General features: G+C 40.9%; 1 protein-coding gene across 15 annotated transcripts in view; it reads left to right on the forward strand.

Moving 5' to 3' along the window:
• The window catches only part of Setd5 (SET domain containing 5), a 79775-nt gene extending 58216 nt beyond the window's left edge, over window positions 1-21559 (forward strand). For all 15 annotated transcript variants that reach the window (XM_051203607.1, XM_051203606.1, XM_051203611.1 and 12 more), the window contains 6 exons: window positions 6277-6524; window positions 12052-12522; window positions 16640-16938; window positions 18213-18346; window positions 18763-18851; window positions 19440-21559. In XM_051203607.1, coding sequence (XP_051059564.1) covers window positions 6277-6524; window positions 12052-12522; window positions 16640-16938; window positions 18213-18346; window positions 18763-18851; window positions 19440-20048 — 1850 coding nt within the window. In that variant the 3' untranslated portion in view covers window positions 20049-21559. The remainder of the gene's footprint in view (window positions 1-6276; window positions 6525-12051; window positions 12523-16639; window positions 16939-18212; window positions 18347-18762; window positions 18852-19439) is intronic.
• Window positions 21560-25354: the final 3795 nt, after the last annotated feature.

Below are 25354 nucleotides of genomic sequence, written 5' to 3' on the forward strand. Positions count from 1 at the left end.
AAACACACAATTAGCTTCCCTGTGACACTAATGGCTGAATTATCACAGCACATGTGCAAGAGCAAAATGGGAATATGGAACAGAACAGCTAGACTAGGCTGTGAAAATTGCTTTATAGTTTTCAACTACTTGAGAGGTTGTACAATTATTGGATCCTTTGCCAGTGTAAATTCTAAGTGCATTTGAATATTTTTTCTTACTGTTTTTGGATTCTTTATTTATTGGTTGGTTAGTTGGTTGTTTGGGTTTGGGGGAATTGTTTATTTTTTTGTTTTGTTTTTTGACACAAGATCTAACTAGGTAATCCTGGATAGCCTCAAACTTGTCATCTTCTGTCTTAGTGTCCTAAGTGCTGGGGAGAGGTATATACCAACACATACAACGGTTTCTTTTGTCATGCTATCTTTGAATTAATATAGTAATAAAAATATTTTCAGTAAAAATGATAGAATAATATTCCAACTAACAGTCTGTTAAGAGCCAGCTAGTGGTTGTCCACACCTTTAACCCACAGTACTCAAGGAGGCAGAAACAGATGGGTCTCTGAGTTTTAGGACAGCCAGGGCCACACGGAGAATCTCTGCCTCAAAAAAGCAACCAACCAAACAAAATACAGTCTGTTCGGAATTATCATATGCTTTAAAAATATTTATAATCCTAAACTCACTAGTTTCTAGGTACTGTGTAAAGATATAGACAGCAAATATTTATGTACAAAAATACTCATAATTGCTAACAGTTGGAAAATTACATAGGCAAATTTTTTTAAAAGTCCAAACTCCTACTAATGAAACAGTAATAGAATTTGTCATTTGATCTGTGTTCACCTATATAATCTTGATGAAATAATGTATGCTATTATTGACATTATAAAAAATTTTTATTGTGTGTGTGCATGCATACTTGTATGCACACATGCACTAATGCTCTTAAAGTTTTCAGAGGACGTCTTGCAAGAATCAGTTCTACCTTGTAAATCTTGAAAAGTGAACTCAAGTAATCAGTCTTAACAGCAAGCCTTTACTTTCTGAGCCCTTTTCATGGGACATTTTAATTTTTATTCTTGGTTTGAAGTTGTTGCCCAGTCGTATCACTTGCCTAGCATAAGAAAAGCCTTTAGTTTGACCTCTGGTACCACAATTTTTTAAATAGTTTATCCTTGGTTAGTTTATCAAACTGATCTAACACCACAAGAAAGCATAATATCACTTGTGAATTGTATTTACTTACCTCCTAGAATATGCAAAAGATTTAAAGGATGATATATAGGACCATTCTCTTAGGATTATAAAAATGATTTGATACTGTATTTTAACATTTGAAATGTAAAAAGAGATGTAACATAGCCACTCATAAATTTGATATCATGTTTATGATTATTTAATGAATTTATCTAAAAACATTTGCCAGCTCTATTTATTATGGAAACTAAATTTTAAGATGAACTATCAAGTTGGGCATGGTGGTATATGCCTTTAATCATAACACTCAGGGCAGAGGCAAGCAGATCTCTGGGGTTGGAGGCCAGCCTGTTGTTCTACAGAGCAAGTTCCAGAACAACTAGGCCTACACAGAGAAACCCTGTCTCAAAGGAGTAGAAGGGGTAAACTATCAAAACTGGGGAGATGGCTCAGTGGGCAAGAACACATTCTGTACAAGCATAAGAACCTAAGTTTAAATTTAATTCCCAGCACCCGTATAAAAAAATCCAGGCATGGGTGAGTTTTCTTATAATTATCATTGGAAGTCAGAAGCAGGCAGATTTCCAGGGCTTGCTGGCTAACCAGCCTAACCAAAACAGTAAGGTTCAAGTCCACTGAGAGACTGTCTCAGGGACAAGGTAGAAGCAGTAGAGTTAGACATCTATTATTTTCTTGCTTTTACATGCAGGTGTACACACCCACACAATGGATTGCACACATATGCTACACACTACAACCTCCCCCCAAAATATGGATTATCAAGTTACCTCCACTAATTTATTATTACTTAACATATTCTAGAAGTTTTAGCTATAAACCTGTTCCAAAAGGGAAGGACGTGCCATATGCAAGTAATAATACCTGAAAAGCAAAGAAATTTAGCTGAAAAACTAGTAGGCATTTATTGAGTGGCTAAATACAAAACCAGTATGTAAACATTTTCTTAAAACATTAAGATAGACAAATAGAAAAGTAGGCCCTATTCACAATAGTAATGAAAAGCAGAGAAGAAACCATGCAGTGGTAGTGCACATCTTTAATCCCAGCCTCCAGAGGTAGAAGCAAATGATCTCTGTGAGTTTGAGGTCAGCCTGGTCTATAGAGCAAGTTCCAGGACATCTAGGTACACAGAAAAAAAGAGAGAACACTGGAAATCAAGTCTCTGAATGATGAGGAGGAAATCAAAACTTGAGTAGCTGAAAAGGATCATGAACTGTCATTAGTGAGTGTGCTTCCCCAAATTACAGCTAGTTGTATCACCAAACAAAATACTGAATTGAAAGGTTTTTCTCTTATATTATGCACATGGTTGTCTAATTACTACAGTTGACAAGAATATTATACTAGTATTTCCAAGAATATCAGTATTGCCAGATGTGGTATGTGCTTAGAATCCTGGCACTGGAGAGGTTGAGAAAGGAAAGTTTGAGGCCAACCTCTACATTACAAGACCCCGTTTCAAAAAAGGGTTGGGGCAATGTATGTTAATATCAATTCCATATTGTACAGATGAGCCCTCAAAACATGATAGTATGGTGCTTCACGCCTATAATCCCAACACGTATGAGACTGTGGCAGGAAAATTGCCAACTGTAAGTTCCATCTCAGCCTGGACTACATGCTGGGCCACAGTCAGAGATCTGCTCTCAAACACACACATAAACATACTTAATTATGGGCTTCTGGGCTATATATTGTAAGACCTTAAGGGGGGGGGGCATGCTACTAAGCCTAACAACTTGGGCTCGATCCCTAAGGTGCACATGGTAAGAGAGAATCAGCTCCTCAAGTTGTCCTTTGACTTCCAAGTGCACAACATAGCATCCATACACATTTACACATGAAATAAAATACTTTTTAAAAACAAAATAGGAATGAAAAACTAAGCCTAAAGGTGATAGGCCAAGAGATGCCATTTTTGTAGCTAGAGATATAATTGCAAAGGTGTATTTGTAACATGCAGAAGATAAGAGTAGTCAGTGCTCTTAAGCACTACCATCTCTACAGCCCCAATAAACACATTTTAAAAGCAAATAGACTGAAAAGGTATATTTGTGACATTTTGACAGTGTCTTTATTTATAGAACTCTTCTTTAAAAAAAAAAAAAAAAAAAAAGAACCTGAATATTGATACAATGTAAGCTAAATATGGGTAGATAATTTAACACAGGCATAAATACAAAGGTAGTAAGTATATTTGAATGTGTGAAGACCAGAGGAGACAGTCAGCTGTCCTGCTCTATAGCTGTTCATACTGTTCCTTTTAAATATCATCTCACTGAACTTGCAGCTAGGCTGGTGGCCAGCAAGCCCCAATAGTCTGGTTCACCTCCACCTCCCATGCTGGGATTACAGGCAATAGTGCCACTATATCTGGCTTTTCATGTTAGTTTTAGGGATTCAAACTCATATTCTCAAGCTTGCATAGCTCCCAGCCCCATAGTCATTGTTTAAAAAAAAAAAAAAAAAGACAACAAAGCCCTATATTTATCCTAACAAATAATAAGTACAGAAGTAGAGAGTAACTTTTTTTTTCCCATTGGAGTACACTTATAATTGCAATAAAGGAAAATACTTGGCAGTGGTTAAATTTTGGCAATATTAATGTCACATACCCATTTTTAAAAGGTATTCATAAATCAGACATAGTAGCACATACCTGTATTCCCAGCTTTTGGAAGACAGGAGAACGATGCTAGTTTGAAGCCAGCCTGAACTACATGGCCATTTAAAGGTCAGTTCAAAGTAAGATCCTATTTCAAAAACCCCACACTACCCCCCAAAGAATGACTCAAAAATTTTTTCAGTATGAGGGAAATCATTTTAACTTACATATGTGGATTTAAATGCACAAATGTTTGTTTACATAATCTTAGAAAGTATTGGGTCAAGGTTTTAAAAGTATGTGTGTGTGAGAGAGAGAGAGAATTTGACAACTATATAGAAATAGGAAAACAGAGGGCAAAGACTACTGACCTATCGATTCCAGCAGTCATTAGAATGTCTGCCTGTTGAATATAGATAGCATTCTAAGTGTTCAGTGGATATCATTAAATAGATAGCAGTAGTGGTGCACACCTTTAATCCCAGGATTGGGGAGGTAAAGGCAGGAAGATTTCTGACTTCAAGGTCAGCCTGGTCTACAAAGCTACACAGAAAACCCTGTCTCGAAAAATAAAAGAAAAAAAGATAAGTCATTCATTAATTTTATGGCAGTTCCACCCGGCTTTCCTACAATGATCTTCACCACAAAATGTCTTCAATAGTTCACATTATTGAACTCTTAGTAGAGCTCTTAAAGATTGGGTTTGAAGTATTTAGAAGTGTTTAAAAGTTACTGTCTTGCATTACTTGTTTGTTTTATTACCTAAACACATTAAGAAAGATAAAATAACACATACTATAAGTATCCTATCCATTTAAACGTACTCAGTGCCTTGTACCTCTTTGTATTAGCTACCCTGTTAACTCCAGTGGTTTCGCCATTATTGTTCTATACCATTATCACCAGAGAAATCTTCCTAAACGCATCATGATCCAAACTTTGCCTTGAAGGCCTGGAATAATTGTCATTGTTCCACCAAGCCATGGAGCTATAGTTTAGTATGCTTTTATTAAGACTGCAGACAGGATGGATAGAGGTGGAAGCTCTGTTTAGCAAAAGTACCTGTCTAGGGTATGCCAGGACCCAAATTTGATCTTTAGCATCATATGGGGTAGGGAAATATTGACTGGGTGCTACAATGTCTAGTCTTTCTTTTGGTCTTCATCTTTGATACAGGGTGCTGATAATAACAATAATGCTAGGATTTATAGACATCTTAAATTTTCATGTCAAGCATACCATACAATGCCTGGTATAGAAGAAACGCTTAAATAATGATGTTCTTTTGTTTTCTGAAAAAAATGGAGTTCAAAATGTTGTTCAGGCCTAGGCTAGCTTTCAACTCTTAGGCTCAAGCAATGTTTCTACCTCGGCCACCTGAGTAGCTGGGACTATTGTCCTTTAACACTATATCTGAATTTACCTACTTTGAAGGGTGTTTGAGTGTACATTTGTTTTAGTTTTCATCATTATTGAGGGACCATGGTATGCATGTAGAGTGCAGAAGATAACTTTTTGGAGTCTGTTCTCTCCATCTTTATGTGGGCTCCCTTGTTACTTGTCAAATCATCTCAAAGGCTCATTTTGTATCCCATGCTGGCCTAGAATTTGCTGTGTAGACTAGGCTGACCTAAAATTTGAGGCAATCCTGTCTCTGCCTCAAAAGTGGTGGGGTCACAGTAAAGCTTGATCATACTGACAATAAAGTTAAACATATTTTTCATGTATTCTCTAAGCTCTTTGAAAACAGAATAAATGTATAATAGCTCTTATACACCTAACTTTGCATGTAGTACACAGTAACTAGATAAATGATCTTTTAACTATAAGTGAATAAAAGAATATTTTCGCTCTGAGATAGGTTTTGTCCTGAAAGTCCTCTTAAAAACAAGTAATTACACTACATTAAACACAAAACACAGTCACTAAAATACTTAGTATAGTAACTTGCTTTTCTGAGTGAATCTAAGAATACATAGTAGTCTAATCATAAGGAGTCGGGTTGTTTTCTTTTAATAATAGAGATATGTTTATAAGGACCATTTCTAGCTCTTACTGTTCAGCATTTGAACACTAGGATCTAGATATGGATCCAAGATCATGGGTGTCTCCTACTCAAGAGTGTTTGCTGAAAGAGCTGCTGGAAAAGTACACAGATAGATAAGAGAAGATGAATATGGGTATGACAACCTAGTGGGTGGTAGTATAGAAGTAGAGAGTGGTTTAAGTAATCATCATGGCATTGATGGTTAAAATTGTTCAGTTTCATGTGGAATTTCTCTAGGACATGGAATGCTTTAGAAGTTACAGTCATTGTAGTGATTGGAAGTATGTTTTGGTGTGGGGTTTGAGAGATCATTTAATGGGATGAATCACAAGAAGAGTTAGGACCCATGCAGGTTAGAGGTCAGTGCCTTTGCGTTACAGTAAGATATGATTCAGCTCTCATCCAAGCTTTGTGTTTCACAGACTTACTGAGCCCATTAAAGAAATGGAAGTCTCGCTATCTGATGGAGCAGAATATCACCAAGTTGCTTCGGCCTCTGTCTCCAGTTACACCACCCCCTTCCAGCTCAGGCTCAAAGAGTCCCCAACTGTCCACACCTGGCCAGACTCACCCAGGAGAAGAGGAGTGTCGAAATGGATACAGCCTCATGTTCTCACCAATCACATCTCTTACTACTGCTAGTCGCTCCAACACTCCTCTGCAGTTTGAGGTGATTAGGGTTTGGTTGTTGGGAGTGATTGATATGAAAATCATTATTTATACCCCTTCATTTCAAATATAATATCATTTCAGATTTTTCTTAACTGTCTTCATCTCATTAAGAAAATCAGCAACCTGTGGTCACTGTGTTAGCCTCTTGTCTTGGGAGCCCTTGTTCTTACCAAAATAGGAGCCATGCTGCCAAGGTCCCATTCACTTGTCTTTTGGCATCTGGTCCTTCATTCTCCTTAATTTTAGATAGTAAACTTGCAGGATCTTCATCATGTACTGGTCAAAAGGGGTGCCTGTGTTACCATTAGCTTCCCAAGCCTGAGTACTCAGACTACACTGCAGGCTCTCTGTGTGTTTAGGCTTCTAAAGTATTTCCCAGATTCTTTGGTAGCTCTGCTATAGCCTCACTTCAGGGAACAAAGAATTAGAAATATTTGGGGTATGGCTTATGGTGAATGTGTTTGGTGTTATTCTTGTTGCTGTTTTGCTTCGGTTTTTCGGCTCCAGGTTACTTTCCCTCCTTGTTATAATGTGTTAGGACTGAGAGATACTTTCCCTCCTTGTTATAATGTGTTATGACTGAGAGATACTTTCCCTCCTTGTTATAATGTGTTAGGACTGAGGGATAGACTTAAGAGGCTAGTAACATGCTTTAATTTAATAGTTTGGTTACATTAGAAATATAGGTATTAAGCTGTTCCTAAAATCACTTTAGTATTCAAGTTCAAGTGGAAGATGTGAATATAAACCATGTATATTAAAACTCACCTTTTACATGTTGTTTTAATTATATAAATAGTCTAGGGTGGGGGATGACTTGATCAATCCACTAAAAAGTCTGACTTTCACATCTCTGGATATCATCTTGAAAAGGCTGAATTTCTAACAGACCACTCTTGTTGAAACCTTTATGGCTGTGTAAGAATTAAAAACACCTAGATTTTTCTATGACTAATGCAAAGGACCTAGCAACTGAAAGCAGAGCAGTGTTCTCTAATTCTAACTCAGTCTGGTATTTACTTACTGTAGAGCAAACCTTTCTGGTGAAAAAACATCATCCTGGTTACATTAATTTTCCTAGGGAAATTATACTCCTGTGTCATTCTTTTTAACCAGATAGATATTAAATCAGAATTCAGACTTTTCTTTGGCTGCTTAACAGTTAAGCATTTTATGATAAGGTATCCCTGGAATAAGAAGAGTTTCACCTTATCATGGCAAGTTTTATTATTATTATTGTGAAATCATAGAAATTAGAACTCTTCCAAAATAAGCAAGTTTATACACAGCACATTTCCTATCCCTTGATGCATTTAATAACTATAAAATGCTATATAAATGCAAGATATTTTAAGAGAGAGAACATGGGTTTTGTTGAATCTTAGTCTAAGTATACAGTTAAACTACCAGGAAGCAGCCTGGCACAGCAGTCAAGGCACTTGATGCCAAGCCTGACCATCTGAGTTCAGCCCCTCCAATCCACATGGTAGAAGTAAAAAACAACTCCCCAAGTTGAACCTCTGGCTTCACTACACAGACATAACATGAAAACATGGAATTTAAAGACACGGCTCAGCATTCAAGAGCTCGTTGAATTGTCAGCGCCCAAATTGGGTGGGTCACAACTACCTATTACTCCAGCCCCAAAGTATAGAATTCCCCTTGTGTCTTCCTCTGTCATCTGCAATAATATGTGCAGACACATACACATTCACACGTTTTTTAAAAGCTAAAATATTTTAGGGGCTAAAAAACTGGTTTAGCACTTAAGAGTACTTGGTGTTCTTGCTGAAGAATGGGCTTTGATTACCAGCAACCACATGTAATTCACAATCTTCTAACTCCAGTTCCAGGGATCTGATACCCTTTTTTAGCTTTCACAGGCCCATAGTACACAGACAAACATGCAGATTTAGCACCCATACATAATATATTTTTAAAAAGTAGAAAAATTAGGCAATTGTTCAAAAGATTATCAGGAAGGAAGGAAAGAAAATATGTTAAATAGCAAAACTTCAGGTGCATGATTATAAAGTTCTTATTTAATAAGGCAGTGTCACCCTTCATCCTGCCCATCTTTGTCATCGTTCTGATAGCAACAGTCTTTCCTGTATTTGAGTACAGAAAGTTTGGTTTACAAGCTTTTATCATTGGAACTGTGACACAGAGAGTCGGGCCTAGGCCATACATCTATAATCCCTGCAGTTTGAAGGCACCATTAGTTTAAAAGAGTAATAATTTATTGAAAGGTGATGCAATATGAAATTTCTATATTGTTCTTCTGATGTACAATTGTTATTTGGAAGAAGTAGTGTTGAAATAAAATTTTCTGTTAAAAGTTTAAAAAGTAAAATAAAATACAGGATAGAATGACTATAGTTAAGAGCTCTGGCTTTTCTTCCAGCAGACCCATTTTTGAATTCCCACGTGGCTCTTCACAGATCTGTAACTTCCTGGGGATGCAGTGCCCTCTTCTGATGCTCCAGGTTCTGCATACATGTGATACACAGACATGCAGGCAGGCAAACATATGATGTAAAAATAGAATCTTAAAGCTTTGTTTTGTTTGAAATATCAGAAAGATGTCACAAATAAAAACCAATTTGAAGTGGAGAGGCAAAAACTTTGAGTAGGAAACATACATTCAGAACATTATCTAGTTCGAAGGGAATGAGGTACACAGTCAAAGAGAATGAGCTTTCAGAAAGGGAAAGAATCTAGGGTAAGAGTAACAGCAACTTGAGAGAACATGTCCACTTAGCCTTGCCTTTCCCTTCTCATGTGCTCTCAGATCTATAATCTATCTTACACAGGCTCTAGCGCCCTCCCCACTGAAAAACTTTCACTATCCAAACCTTGATTTGCTGAAACAGTTCCATATATCCTATTATGGCATGGCATATGTCTGCTGTCTGGGCCATAGTTGTTGATAATCTATATATTGAGACACCCCCCCCCCCCAAGCCTGTGGTACCCTGAGTCCTTGTCATAGCTGCCATCATCACTTTCCTGTTGCCATTCATAACATCCATCAAGAGTTTACTTTTTAGTCCCCATGTGTAGAGAGGTCCTGCCTCAGGTAAATGTTTTATCTTGTGTATCCTATGTAGGTCACAGAACAAATATATACATAGTATTTTGGGGGCGTGTGTGTGTGGTTTTGTGGTGGGTTTTGTTTTAGTGGATGTGTGGTTTTTGTGGTGGGTTTTGTTGTTTTTTGTTTTGTTGTAGCCCCTAAGATAAATGGGCTCTAACTGCTAGAGATGCTCAAGTCTAAGAGGAACTGGCCATCTTCTTCTTGTGTTTGTTCCTAGGTATTCTCCTGGATAACTGATAGGCCTGAAACTAGTAAGAAATTGAAGTAAGATAATGATTAGAGGGGGTATGAGGTGAAGGAACAGAGTTCCTCTAGGAAGAATAAGGGGTAGAGTATTCTCTCCACCCCAAAAGAGACACTAAGTCCTCTTTTAAAAAAAAAAAAAAATTAACAATGTAACATTTCACCTAACTTTCTTGAGTTCTACCTGAGGTATTTACTTACAACATGAAACATTATACCCAGTTTTCTTAAAGTGCTTTCCAAGACACCAGGAAGCATTTAGCAAATCATTTTGTCCATGGAGATGAGTTGTACAGTTAACATTTCTCCTATGAGTTCTTAACCACACCTACCCCCACCACCAAAATAGTTGTGCCTAATACCCATGCTTGCCTTTACTTTCTCTTGTGTTTTGCTTCTTGACTTGGAGTAGATGCATAACCAGATGATTTTTTTTTTTTTTTTTCCCTAGAACATATCTCCCCCTGAGGGTTCCCCTGTACATAGGCCTGAGTCCCTGGCACCTGAGGTAGTTATGGCACTATCTCAATCACACATGGAGGCTGAGAATGAGTGCATGAGCATAGTCCTGAATGTGTGGGAGGGTTGGGAATTTGAATGAGTTGGCACTAGGCTGGAGGACAGCCACTCATTCACAGCAAGTGGAGTGGATCTTCTCTGTAACTTTAAATACACCAAGGAAATTTAAGTAGCTGTATATGTTGTGGGGTTGGTTTTGTTGTTGTTATTTGGGGGAAGCAGTAGCTGGAGAGTTTCATTAAAGAAGAAAATCTCCAAAGAATACAGATTTTATATGCTGTCAGAGTTTGCTAGTAATAATGTCTGCTTGTTAACCAGGAAAGTGGAGTTGGTAGGCACTGTCCGAGTATTCTTCGTGCTATCAACATATTATTGGGGTTAGACTGACAGCTCTGCCTTGTGCTTTGGGTGATAGTTGAATAGCTTCCTTGGAAATCCAACTTTCCTCAGTTTTCCTTCATTTTCTCTGGTGCTCTTTACTGGGTGTAAATATTCAAAAAACCTTAAACTCACACTCTGTTCTGCCGTGGCTGGAATATGGTTGCTGTACAAGTGATTGATACCTCTCAGGCTATCCGTGGGTACTTTTGAGTGCTTTTTCTTGGAAACTCTTCTGTAAAGATCCTAAATTCAGATTTTAGTGTTAACTTTTATTATAAACTTTAGGCAAATGTCATAATTATTAACTCTATAAGTCTACATGGTACCTTTTTACATTTAAAGAAAAAGTTATAATCTCTGTATCTTTTAGAATAATCCTACTCAGTAAAATAATTAGGGTCCAACTCCCTGAGAATTAACCAACTTCAGTAGGATTTTCTGTAGATCATTAAGAAACTGATAAGATTGTATTCTACTAGTTACTGCTGATTTCTTGGGTGGTATGAGTCCATCTTGTTGGGGAAATATAGGTTGTTCTGACCTTGGTTATTAAAGATTCCTATATAGCAGGGATTTGATATTTGACATGGTATTTGGGTTCCTGGTACTTTCTTGTAGACAGTTGACCTAGTAGAGGAAACATTGATGTTAGGAGATAAGAATAAGTAATAGTAGGTGGGTTTTATCACTGGTGCTCTTCAGTGGTAATCATTGCAGTTCTTTGATATGTTGGTAGACAGCAGAGGACACAGAATTGAGCTGACATAATTGAGAAATGTAATTCAAGGTGTAAGTTAATGAAGAACAGGTTGGTTGCTATCTTTATGCCACTCCTACTGAACCAGTAATTGCCATACTTGGCTTTTCCATTATCTTGTACTTTTCTGCACCTTCCCTCTGCATCTTCTATTGATCCTAATTTAGTAATGTATAATACTAAAAACCAGCAATTTAAAACCTTTCTGTATTGTGCTTGGGGCTGAGAAATGCCCCTGACTACACTGCTAAGTGTGCAGTCTCATGACACTAGCAGTCTCATGAAGAATGAGCAGACAGGAGTCAGGTTGTCCAGTTGCCTGGTGCCAGCTTCCCCCAGTGTTCTCATGCAGAAACACAGATTCCTTAGTAGTCTGGTGGGTTGATGCCTTGTTTGCTTAATGGACATGTTAGTGAGTCAGTCTCTTCTGCTTCTATCCCTCTTCTTGTGACACCTGTGTCCCTCTATGCTCATTGGCTTTTCTCTTTCTACCATGCCCCATATCTCTGTTGATTTTTATCCTTTCAGCTTTGTCACCGAAAAGACCTGGATTTGACAAAAGTGGGATACCCAGACTCCAGCACTCACAGCTGTGCTGATAGGCCTTCCCTACTCAACTGCAGTCATCCTGACCTGGCTTCTCATCCCCCTGTTGCTCCAACCTCAGAGGCTGGCTTCCCAAGCAGGAGTGGAGATGGCCCTCAGACCTTGTTGAGAAACTCAGACCAGGCGTTTAGGACAGAGTTCAACTTGATGTACGCCTACTCCCCTTTGAACGCTATGCCTCGAGCGGACGGACTGTATAGAGGGTCCCCCTTGGTGGGGGACAGGAAGCCTTTACATTTAGATGGAGGATATTGTTCCCCTGCAGAAGGCTTTTCCAGCAGATATGAACATGGTTTTATGAAAGATCTCTCTCGTGGATCCATGTCACCTGGTGGTGAAAGAGCCTGTGAAGGAGTCCCATCTGCTCCTCAGAATCCCCCACAAAGGAAAAAAGTAAGTAGTCATGTTACATATGGCCTCTTTTAAAGAATATTAACCAGATAATTCAAAACTTTTTATTTTCAAGGTCCAGTGCATAACATTTGTCCTACTCATTGTTGTAATCTGTGAAAAGTAGATCTTTTATTTAATTACATTTATTTCTTTGGTTTATGTGGGGTGTGGGAGGCATGGCCGTGCCAATGACACATATGTGGAAGTCAGAAGATGACTTGTGGGAATCAGTTTTCTCTTTCTACCATGTGAATCCTGGGACTGAACTTGTGTTGTCTTCAGTGTTGGCATCTCTCAGGCCCTGAGAAGTAGACTGTATTATTATAGCTGTTAAGTGTTGTGAATAGCCAGGAGGACTGAAGTATAATCAGTAGAAGAGTACTTTTGCAGCTGAGTAAGGCCTTCTATCTCCAGTATCCTAAATACAAAAAAAGCAAATATACAGCCAGGCATAGTGACACATACCTATAACCCTAGCATTCTGGAGGTTGAAGTGGGATTGCCAAGCTGAAAACATACTGGCCTTTTAAAACACAGCACATTTTAAGCAGCTGTTGTGTACAACTGAAAGGCTAGAACACTGGAAAGAAAACTGAATGATGTGTTACTTGCAAAACTCAGTTTGGGACACAGCTTTATGACCATCAGATATATTTTCTCAGATGTGGCTTACATTTATAATCTCAGCTCCCATCTGTGAAGTTAAGGCAGGAGGATTGAGAAGTTCTATGCCAGAGGCTGGAATCAACTTGAGTTCCCAGCTTCTGAGTTAGGTGGTATACAGCTGCTTAATATTAACTGCATCAGTACTGATTTATAAAATACATAATAACATTGGACTAGATGGATGGCTCAGTGGTTAAAAGGACTGACTGTTCTTCCAGAGGACCCAGGTTCGATTCCCAGCGCCCACATAGCAACTTTCAACTTTCTATGACTCCAGATTCAGGGGATCCAGCACCCTTACACAGGCATGCCCAAAGGCAAAGACAGCATTGCATATAAAGTTAAAATAAATTAGTGAAAAAATTATGTAACATGACAAATGTCTTTGCATTGCTGGTTTCATTTGTTACATATATAGGTAATTGAAATTAAAGTTTACTTCAGAACTATTTCTAAAATATATTGGGCACCTGTGCTGTGCCAAATTTTTATACTGAGTGTTAACAATAAACAGCCAAGGAATGGGTCTGGAGAGATTACTCAATGGTTAAGAACATTAGCTGGTTTTCCAGAGGTCCTGAGTTCAATTCTCAGCAACCACATGGTGGCTGAAATGAGATCTGGTGCCCTCTTCTGGCCTGAAGAGATACATGCAGACAGAACACTGTATACATAATAAACAAATCTTTAAAAAACAAACAAACAAAAAAAGCCAAGGAATGGGTTACTGGAGAAATGTCTCAGAAGGTAAGCGCATTTAGTAATCTGTCACAGGACCTTAAGTTCAGAACCTAGCACCTACATGGAATATCTCACCAGCGTCCGTAACTCAACTCCAAAGCATTCCACATCCCCTTCTTCCCTCTGAAGCCACAAAAAACATACATATGGGTAAATGAAATTGGGGTTTTGTGGGGGGTGGTTTTTGTTTTGATTTTTCAAGGCAGAGTTTCTCTATGTTGGTTTAGACCAGACTATCCTCAAATTCACAGAGATCCGCCTGCCTCCGTTTCCCAAATGCTAGGGATTAAAGTTATGTGCCACCATGCCCAGCTAAAAATAGAGTATTTTAAAGCCAAGGAAAGGCCAGTAAGACGGCTCAGTGGGTAAAGGCACTTGCTGCCAAGCTTGACAAACCAGAGTGTGGTCCCCAAGACACACATAGTAGAAAGAGGGAACCCATTTCCCCAGGTTGTCCTTTGACCTACACACATTAGTGACTAAGTAGATGGGGTTTTGTTTTGTTAGTTTGGTTTTTTTGATTGGTTGGTTGGTTGGTTGGTTGGTTGGTTGGTTGGTTGGTTGGTTGGTTGGTTGGTTGTTGGTTGGTTGGTTGGTTGGTTTTTATCTAAAATGTGTTTATTGGGGTGGTTCCCACTCAGCTTGAATCAGGTGCTGTTCAGTGCTGCTTCCTCCTGAAGGAGCATCCTCCTGTCAGCCGCGTTTTTCCACCTGTGGGCTAACAGGACAGTGGAGCAGCCAACACACGAGACTACCGTTTGTGCATAGCTGAAGACCGGGGTGATTTTACAGGATCCTGGGTATTTCGCTTTCATAAAGCAGGAACTGGGACTCTGCACCAGGCGCTTTTTCTTGTGTTTCCTTTTCTGAAGAGGGATGGAGAAGATCCTTTGAGAAAGGCGTGTTCTTGTAGGGAGGTCGTCATAGCCAGAAAGACTTTGTTTTTTAATTAAAGCTAAATATGCTTATATTCGGTGTCATACATCTTTGTTATCTCAGTGGGAGACTGAGGTAGGTAGATCCTAAGTAGCAGCCTGCCTGGACCACATAGATCCTGGCTCACCCAAAAATTTTTTGCAAAGCTAAATACTAGGTTATCTGTCCAAGCAGTTGGGAGGTAGAGAGACAGGAATTTGAGACCATACAAGATGACATGAGACTGTCTCCAAGGAAACTGTTCTTCCCTTCAAAAATAAAATACATTCCAGCAAATGTGTTTAGCAAGCAAAAGTACTAGCCATATAGCCCTGGTAACCTTAGTTTGATCTCTGGAACCTTCGTTTAAAAAGCCAGAGCCTGGAGAGGTGACTTGGCAGTTAAGAGCTGCTTTTTAAGAAAATGAAGTTCAATTCCCAATACCCGCAGACTCACAATGATGTTACTCCAGTCCTGGGGGATCCAACACCCTCTTCTGGCCTCTGCCAGCATCAGCCATGTACATGATGCACAGATACACATGCAGGCAAAACACTCATTCACAAAAAAAATTATTTAATTTTTTAAACCAAAACCAAATAGAGTAGCTCGAGTCTATAATCCCAGCCTTAGCACTTCATAACAAGATGCAAAATAGAGATAAGAGAATCAGCCTGAAGTCCACTGTGCAGTGCAAGGGCAAAAATATGACAAACTACCTCAAAAAGTTGTCCTCTAACCCCATATATACATCACATGTGCTTGAATACACACACGCACACACACGCACACACACACGCACACACACACACACAAAAGAAAAAAATAAAGCCCAGTAAACTTAACCTATACCTTAGTATAATTTGTAACTTAGTCAAGAAACAAGATTCTTCAGTAGGTTCAGTAAGCAATAGAACACAGTAGTCAGTGGACAGGTCTGTTACTGACAGCAAGGGGAAAAATGGGTAAAGATTAGAAGGTGGTTTGAGGATTGGGTAAAGTTTCCAGGTTACAGATAGGTTGCTAAAGTCTATAAATAAAAAAAAAAAATGTTTTTTTCTTGCTTTAATGCCTCAATTCCCTTGTGTATAATACAGATAGTTCCAAATTCATGTGGTGTCAAAATTTGAGTATAATGAAGAACCCTGAAATGCTTTTTCCTCTTTGTGGTACTTTATTGTGGATTTGTTTGTTTTTTGATGGAATGGGTGCTCTAGGTAATGAAGAACTGTTTTATCCAAGGTACATAAGAATTCCATTTTTCCACCCTCCTCTTACAGATGCCCCCATTGTTGGACCTAACTGATAGGTGACCAGGGTGATAGTAGTCTCTCAGGTTCCTCTAAAGAGACTCAAAGGATACAGTCTACTTAAGCACTGTTCTTCAAAAATGACACTTAGGATGTTTTTTTCCTCCTCACCTGTTTCTGAGTGGCTTGAATGTGTAGCAGTGATGACATACCTTTATACCTAAAAGAGGTAGTTGTAGAGGAGCTGGAAAGACCCTCTATTGGTGAAGAGTCCATACTGCTCATCCAGAGGATCTGAGTTCAGTTTCTAACATCCACATCAGATGGTTTACACCTGCCTGTAATTCTGGCTCTCCAGGGGTATTCCAACTCAGGCAGCTGCACTCAGCATACATAGATGTACACACATAGATACTGTTTTTAAAATACAATAAAGGTGGTCATAATTGGGGCCTGCTTCATTTGCATAGCTTGCTACTCTTTACCCAGGACTCTCTTCCCTGTTGCCAATAAGTTACTAACGATAGTTTCTTTTTCTTATCTAGGTATCCTTGCTAGAGTACCGTAAACGGAAACAAGAAGCCAAGGAGAATTCTGGTGGGGGAAGTGACTCTTCACAGAGCAAAAGCAAGTCTGCAGGAGCTGGACAGGGCAGCAGTAACTCTGTTTCTGACACTGCTGCCCATGGTGTGCAGGGATCCTCAGCCCGAACCCCCTCATCCCCTCACAATAAATTCTCCCCATCTCATTCCTCTACATCACATTTGGAGGCAGTAAGCCCATCAGATTCCAGGGGCACTTCTTCCTCTCACTGCAGACCTCAAGAGAACATCAGCAGTAGGTGGTAAGTTTATATCTAATTAGCTTTATAATGAAATTCAGGTAGGAAGTATTTAGTCATTCCCACTTTTACCTAAAATGTATAGGAGCACTTATAAAGACAGGCAGCCAATTTGCTGTCTGCCTTGTTCAGCTACTTAGTATAAGCCACATCCTTACCCTGGAGTCTCATCGGGCAATGTGTAGTTGTGGAGACCCATAAATGATTTTATTAAGAGGGCTCTTTGTCTTAATTTATATTAAAGATAAATAAATTGTCCACTCAAGTTGCACACACATTGTGTGTGTGTGTGTGTGTGTGTGTGTGTGTGTGTGTGTGTGTGTGTGGTCATGAGAGTGTACATACATGCATGTGGAAGTCAGAGGATACCCAGTTCTTCCTTTCCACTATGTTGGTTCTGGAGATTGAACTTGGATCTTTAAACTTGGTAACAAGTACCTTTATCTTGCTGACTCCTAAGTTCCTCTAATTCAGGATCTGTCCTGTGCAGCTAGCATTTACAGAGTGATGAGATACTCTGAAAGGACTTGTCTGGTTTAGGAGACATCATAGAAAACCAAGTAAGTAATAATAATGACAAGTTCTGGGTATTGGATGAAATAGGGGTACAGGTTGGTTTTGTTTTCCTTTGCAATTTTTTGAGGCAGGGTCTCACTCTTAGCTGTAACTGGACTTGAACTCTTTGATCCATCTGCCTTTGCTTCCTGGGTGCTAGGATTATAAAAGTACCCCACCTAGGGGTACTGTGCTCATTCTTTTTTTTTTTTTTTTTGAGAGGTGGGATGGAAGATACATTGACATGGTACATTTGGAGGCCCATGATCAACACTGGGTGCCTGCCTCTATCACTTCCCACCTTGTCTTATGAGACAGGATCTCTGATTGTACTTGGAGTTCACTGGCTAAGCCAGAGTCTCTGGCCAATAAGCTCCAGGGACCCTCAAATGTAGGGATCTTGAAATGAGCTTGGGGAAGGAGAGACAGTCTCTTAGATTATATTCATTAATCTAAGAATCCTATATTAAATTACGGTATATGTGTCAGGAACATAGCTTCACAGAGGAGAAAATTTCACAGAGACTGCTGTGGCCAGCCAGGCAGTGGTGGCACACACCTTTGAGGCAGAGGCATCTCAAGTTCAAGTTCAGCCTGGTCTACAAAACCAGGACATCCAGAGAAAACCTGTCTGGAAAGAAGAAAAAGGAGAGGTTCTACTGTACCATCTTTATTGGATTGAGACTCCTGTTACTTAAACTTACATCCTGGTACCTTTTCAGGATGGTTCCTACATCAGTTGAACGACTCCGGGAAGGAGGAAGCATCCCTAAGGTTCTCCGAAGCAGTGTGAGAGTAGCCCAGAAGGGAGAGCCCTCTCCCACGTGGGAGAGTAACATCACAGAGAAAGAGTCAGGTGAGCCAAGGTCTACAGTTCACAACAAATGCTGGAATAAAGCAAGTCCTTTCTGACATGCTTGGGGTCTGCTCTGTGCTAATTTCCAGCTCAGTCTTGCTGTCTGAGCTACAATATTCATAAGATCTAGCATTGCTTGCTCTCTGTCTGCTCTTTTTCCAAGGGATACTTTTCTGTAACTCTCATCTCCAAAGTTCCGGAGCTCCACCTCTATGAAGGATGAAGAGAAAGGAGGAAACAAGAATAAGATGAGGCATTTAATATTTAGCGCATAATTAACCACTTACTTTGCCCTTCTGGCATGCTGCGCTCATTTTATCACAGAGGGCAGCATGTGTTGATACTATTGATGATTTGACTGGATGGTAACTATTTCCTATTTAGAAGCCAAAGTTGATTCTTGTAATGCCTTCCAGACCCTGCAGATGGAGAAGGCCCAGAGACGTTGAGCTCAGCACTCTCTAAAGGAGCAACTGTTTACAGCCCTTCCAGATACAGCTACCAGGTAAGTCAAGAGACTGCTGAGCTCTAGGGAGAGGGGTGCCTAGTTTATTAGATGCTGTTTACCTAGTCATGATACATTGTCAGCTGTTAATATCACATAGTGTCTCAGCAGCCTATAAGTCAGCCATTGTCTGCTTACCTCAGGGATCTCAGTAAAGCAAATGAGGTAATCAGAGACCGCCATTTGACTGCTGTTGTGTCCTTTAGAAAAAGTTTTTCTGGGACTAGTAAGCTGGCTCAGTGGGTAAAAGGCACTTAGAATCAGGCACAAGCCTGATGACCCAAGTTTAATCCCCAGAGCCCATACAGTGTAAGGAAAGAATGGACTCCTTCTGGTTGTCCTATGACTTCCACATTAGTGTGGTAGGACATACACATACACTATTTTTTAATGGAAAGAAAAAATAAATTGTTATATCCAGGTCAATCCCAGCACTTAGGTGGCAGAGGCAGGCAGATCTGTGAGTCTGAGAAACCCTGTCTCAAAAACCCAAAATAATAATAAAATGAAAGTAGAATGTTGTAAACACTACACACTGTTGACAGGACTATGTTAACTTGCTTGTGCTTTCCTCCCTACTCGTTGAAGCTGCTGCAGTGTGACAGTCCACGGACAGAATCACAAAGCCTCCTTCAGCAGAGTTCGTCCCCCTTTAGAGGACATCTCACCCAATCTCCAGGATACAGTTATCGAACTACTGCACTGAGACCTGGAAACCCCCCCTCTCATGGTTCTTCAGAATCATCCCTCTCTTCCACTTCCTACCCCAGCCCTGCCCACCCTGTGTCCACAGACTCGCTGGCCCCGTTTACGGGGACTGCAGGGTATTATAGCAGCCAGCCGCATTCTGGAAACAGCACTGGCAGCAATCTTCCGAGGAGGAGCTGTTCTTCAAGTGCTGCTAGCCCTACCGCACAGGGCACTTCAGACTCACCAACCTCAGACTCGGTTTCTCAGCCCAGCACAGGAACTCTGAGTTCCACCTCCTTTCCTCAGAACTCTAGGTCATCATTGCCATCAGACTTACGGACTATCAGTCTGCCCAGTGCTGGGCAGTCAGCTGCCTACCAGGCCTCCAGGGTATCTGCGGTTTCCAATTCACAGCACTACCCACATCGTGGGAGTGGGGGTGTACACCAGTACAGACTCCAGCCACTGCAAGGGTCAGGAGTCAAGACTCAGACAGGACTTTCCTAGGGCTTCTGGATATGGGCAAACTGAACTTGATGAGCCCATAGCTGCTTCCTTCCAGCTGCCTCTGGAACCAAGGCCGAGCATATTGCTGGGGAAGAGGGGTACAAGGTGCCAGAGGAATGGGTCTGGTCAGCAAGAAATAAGACTTGTGGTCGTGACTGGCCTCCAGCCTTGGAGAAAGATGTAAATCTTGTCTGAAGCAGAGACTATAAAGAAGTTTCTCCCTGCTGTTAAGGGTACATTGTTAACAAGCAAATGGTGTTTCGGTTAGTAACGGTTCTAAGTGCAATGACTTGTGTTGAAGCCTATGTCTCCCATCCTTGCCTGTAGCCTGTAGTCACTTGTGCAGTAAGGACATCTTTTTCAATAAAAAAAAAAAAAAAATCTTTTCAAAAGAAAAAAGTGGAAAGAGCCAATCTCAAAGCCCCAAGCCATCTGAGTAGTTGTTAGGGTTTTATGCACTTAATTTAAAAAAATTAAAAAAAAAAAAAAAAAAAAAAAAAAAGGTAGGTATGTAAATGTTTGCTGTGAGACAACCATTCCAAAAGCAGATGTTTCCACCAGGAGTGCTCCCTACCTTTGTCTTAAAGCCACCAGGAGATGAGCAGAGAGGAATGTTTGCCGCCTACTCTGACTGAGGCTTGCCTGGCTATCTAAGGATCTAGTAGTAGTTATTGGGGCAGGTTTGGGATGGATTGGGCCTCAGCTGTTAGCATCCCACTGCCACCACATTTCATGGCTCACTAAGAGTGGAGTAGAGAAGGAAGTGGGCCATTTTAGGAAGGATCCAGTGGTCTGGGGAACCTTTCGATTTTAATTTTCCTATTCCCAGTTAATCGGGAGTTGCTGTCCTAAGAGTAGGACTGCCTCCATGACTGAGAAACATGCACTCATGACTGCAGGGTAAGAATGGGGCAGATAGGGTTGTAGAGTGGCACCGACAGGGCTGTGATTGTGTGTGGGGTCTGCCCCACGTTTCCTTGGGGGATGCTTATATGAGAGTGGGCAGATCAGAGAGTTAACAAGTCACCCATACCCCTAACACTGTTCTGGTTGAGAGACAAGAGCAGACTGGCTTCTCCCCATCAGTGCATTGTGCCTGTTGTACACCCCTGGAGGAGCCCTGGAGCCAGCCCAGGTGGGGTACACAATCTTTTTAAATTCCATATGGTTGCCAGCTTATTTCTTTCACTTGTTTACTGTAATACCTGGCGTGTTTTTATTTATCTAATTTTGTATTCCGCTATAACCATGGTAGGGTAGTGAGTGTGACAGTGTGATCCCTGGTGCTGCAGTGGACCGTACTTCTTTTGGACAAGATATACTGTGAGTCTCCCTCCTTACCTCTAATCTGTTTTCCTTCCCATCCCCAGCCTCTTTCATCTCCTTCTTTTCTACCCTGACCTACAACTATCATATGCACAGTCTTCTCTCTTTGTGTGTGACTGTTACAAAATTTCACTTCTCAAAATTGAAATCAGGTGTTTGCTCAAATGAGGGGAGATTTTTCTGTTATGGTTTTAGATTTTTGTTTTTTATGCTGAACGCTCAGCATAGTACTTTTCTTTTTGTTGTTTTCCCCACAAACCCATCAGTCTGGGAGAGCATTGGGAGTGGAAATCATGTTGCCTGGGATGCCGGTTTCTTTGTATATTATATAAAACGTATGTAAATGTCTCTCCATTTGGGCTGGGGTTTGCATTCTCCCCTTGACTTTTTGCCAAGGGGAGAGGCCAGCGGGCAGGCGGCCCTCACCCTGCCTGGCACGTGCAGAGACCCCAGCCACTCTGTGTGGGCAGGGTGCTGTCAAGACCAGACCTCTGGGGGGGAGGGTGGGGGGAGGGGGGACTCTTGGAAGGGAAGGAGCATTGCTTCTTCCTCAAGTGGAGTGTTTACACCTTGCTGTAACATTTGAACTTTCACAAGAGATGTAATAATTTTGATAATAAAATTCTTAACCATAATCATCACAATGTTGAGAATGTGTTTGTTCAGTTCTGGAAGCTCACTTTCCCTTACCTGACCAAGTGCAAAATGGACCCATGTCCAGAAGAGTTGCTCCTTGTGGATTTTAGCCTATAGTGAGGCCAGAAATCCTGATTCATCTTCCTCTGACCATCAGTGATTGATATCAGGCCAGTGTTAATGCAAATCTATGGTATTGGAACACATCTTTGGAAGCTGACTTGGAACAGTGTCCTGGTGTCTGTCATTTACTTGGCAGTTAGACATTGGTGTCTCTAAAGGCAATACCAGACATTTGTGGTGCTAAGTGTATTGCACTGATTCAAATGGAAATGATTCTGAAGAAAGCAGGGTCTCTTGTCTCCTAGAGCTTATGTTCTAGGAGAGATATAAGCCGGTGTGTAATTTTAGTATTCAATACTATGTTGTACTGTTTTCACCAAAATGGAAATTCCTGCCCTTTCCAAACCCCAGCAACAGCTTTGGAGACCCAAACAGACACATCACTTTTCACCTGCATTTCAGCACCCCAAGATACTGACTCCAGAAGCACCCCAAATAGCCTTAGAAGGGCAGGCACTTCAGGAAAACAAGCAGTCCATGCTCCCCTGCCAATGAGCCTGCCTGAAGAAGAGGCAGCACTGTCATAGATGCTAAGTATCAAGGCCGGTAAACACCAGGCGAGACTGACTAAAGCCAATCTATGGCCCAGATCTGCCTGAGGGCAGTACCCTGCTTAGGCCCTGATAGACAAAGCTGAAAGTGCTTGGTTGAGCTGGAGCTGGAAAAGGGTTAGCTGAAGATCTAGTGATAAAATGGAGGAGATGGGGTGAGCTATGCCATCTGTTATCTTACTCGGCTTTTTGGAACTGTATAAAAGCAGCTATAGACAGTATGTGACCCAACTCCAGGAAAGGCACCTGCAGAAATAGGTGGAAGAAGGTTAGATTTGGCCTGAGGGCAGTAGTTTGATCCTGAAATGTAAAGGTCTTTTGGAGGGTTTGATTTGTGTTTTTGTTTTTCGAGACAGGGTTTCTCTGTGTAACATCCCTAGCCATCCTGGAACATGCTAAGAAATGTGGAAAATCTGCAAGACTTCCAGCTGCTGCTGTTTTCCTAAAATTACTCTTAAGATGGTCTTGACCTTGTTGAAGGAAACTGAGAAAACAGTTTCCAGCCATTAACAATTGTTCAGGCAAACAATGCAGTGGCAGTTGTGATGGCTGTTCTTGATTGTCAATTTGACTACATCTGGGATTAACTAAAATGTGAAAATGGAAGGCATATCTGTGAGGGGTTTTCTTAATTTGAAGTAGGAAGATCCACTTAATCTAGATCTTTGAAGTAGAAAGACATTCCTTTAATCCTGATCTTTTGAGCTGGGAAACCTTTTGTTTGGGCCACACATTCTGCTGGGAGCTTATATAACGACATGGAAGAAGGAAGCTTCTGTTCTTTGCCTGCTTGCCTTTGCCTTGCTAGCAAGTCCATTCCTTCATTGGCATTAGAGCTTACGTCTTCAAGATTCCAGTGTCTACTGAGATCCAGTTTTGTGAATTGAGCAACTACTGGATTCTTAGAGCTTCTTCTATTCACACCCAGCCTTTGTTGGATTAGCTGGACAGCAGCCTGTAAGTCACTCTAATAAATTCCCTTTATATAAAGAGATTCATGATGTAAGTTGTTACTCTAGAGAACCCTGACTAATACAGCAGTCTTGAATTAAAATGGCAATGCTAGAGACGAAAAGTAGCTGAAAGCAAATGTTTTGCAGTTACACAGCAGAATTTGGCAATGGATTTGATTGGCAGAAGTTTACTCAGTATCTCTGTTTTGCTGAGTGCATAAAGTATCAAACACAGTGTACTGGCTGGTTTTGTGTCAATTTGACACAACCTAGAATAATCAGAGGAAGGAGCCTCAGTTGAGGAAACGCCTCCATGAGATCCAGCTGTAAGGCATTTCCTCAGTGATCAATCACCCAGCCCATGGTGGGTGATGCCATCCCTAGGCTAATGGTCCTGGGTTCTATAAGAGCAGGTTGAACAAGCCAGTAAGCAGCATCCCTCCCATGGCCTCTGCATCAGCTCCTCCCTCCAGGATTCTGTCCTGTTTGTGTTCTTCCTGACTTCCTTCAGTGATAAGCAGCAATGTGGAAATGTGAGTCAAATAAACTCTTTCCTCCCCAACTTGCTTTTTGGTCATGGTGTTTTGTTGCAGCAATGAAACCCCAACTAATACACATTGTAATCATATTGTTAAAGTAAAGCACTCAGAAGGTAAGTGGTGGTTTGAAAGAAAATGGCCCCCAAAGGGAGTGTCACTATTAGGAAATGTGGTTTATTGGAGTAGATGTGGTCTTGGAGGAAATATATCAGTGTGGAGGTGGGCTTTGAGATCTTGTATGCTCAAGCCATGCCTAGTGTCTCAGACCACTTTTGTTGCCTACAACATGGAGGTCTCTCAGTTACTTCTCCAGCACTATGTCTGCCTGCACACCACCCTGCCCCACCATGATAGTGAACTGAGCCTCTGAACTGTAAGCCAGCCACCCCAATTTAATGTTTTCCTTTATAACAGTTACCATGGTCAACCAGGCATGGTGGCACACACCTTTAATCCCAACACTCAGGAGGCAGCAGGTGAATCTCTTGAGTCTGAGGCCAACCTAGTCTATAGAGCATAGGCCCCAAAGCTACACAGAGAAACCCTGTCTCGAGTTGGCATGGTCATGGTGCCTCTTCACAGCAATAGAAATCCTAAGACAAAGTTAGTAACTGGACCTGGAATATTGCTGTGAAAGGTCTGAACTTTTATTGAGAGGAATTTGGGCTGTTACGCCAAATTTGTGAGACCCCAAAAGGACCACCAAGGAGCCGAATCACTGATGCAAATGAATAAGGTTTAATATTAAGTTACAAGCCTGTCTTGCAAACTGGCACAGCAGCTGCATGAAAGGGGTTCCTGACCTCAATTGCAAGGGGGTTTGAAAGGAAAAAGTGGAGAGCAGGGTGGTACATGCCTTGGCTGTTCAGGATTGGGTAAGAGTAGGTGACCTTTGGATTCATTGACGTGGGGGCTAGGGGAATTTGTATTTTTTGGCAGTGCAACCTGTTACTTTACATATTTTCATTGGTTGTCATGGGGAGGGAGCGTTCTATGGTGGCAGGGTTGCACTGTGACCTTTCTGCTTTTCCCAAAAGTGAATTCCTTGGAACGGTGTGGAACTGGGTAACTGGTGGAGTTGCTCTACTCTGGGGGGGTGGGGGAAGTTATTTGGTTTTTAACCCTTTCAGGGATAGGAAAGCAGTGGAATGCTTTAAGCATTGCTTAATGGGCCATAC

This window comes from Phodopus roborovskii, unplaced genomic scaffold, assembly GCF_943737965.1.
Source record: "Phodopus roborovskii unplaced genomic scaffold, PHOROB, whole genome shotgun sequence".
Taxonomy (NCBI): Eukaryota; Metazoa; Chordata; class Mammalia; order Rodentia; family Cricetidae; genus Phodopus; species Phodopus roborovskii.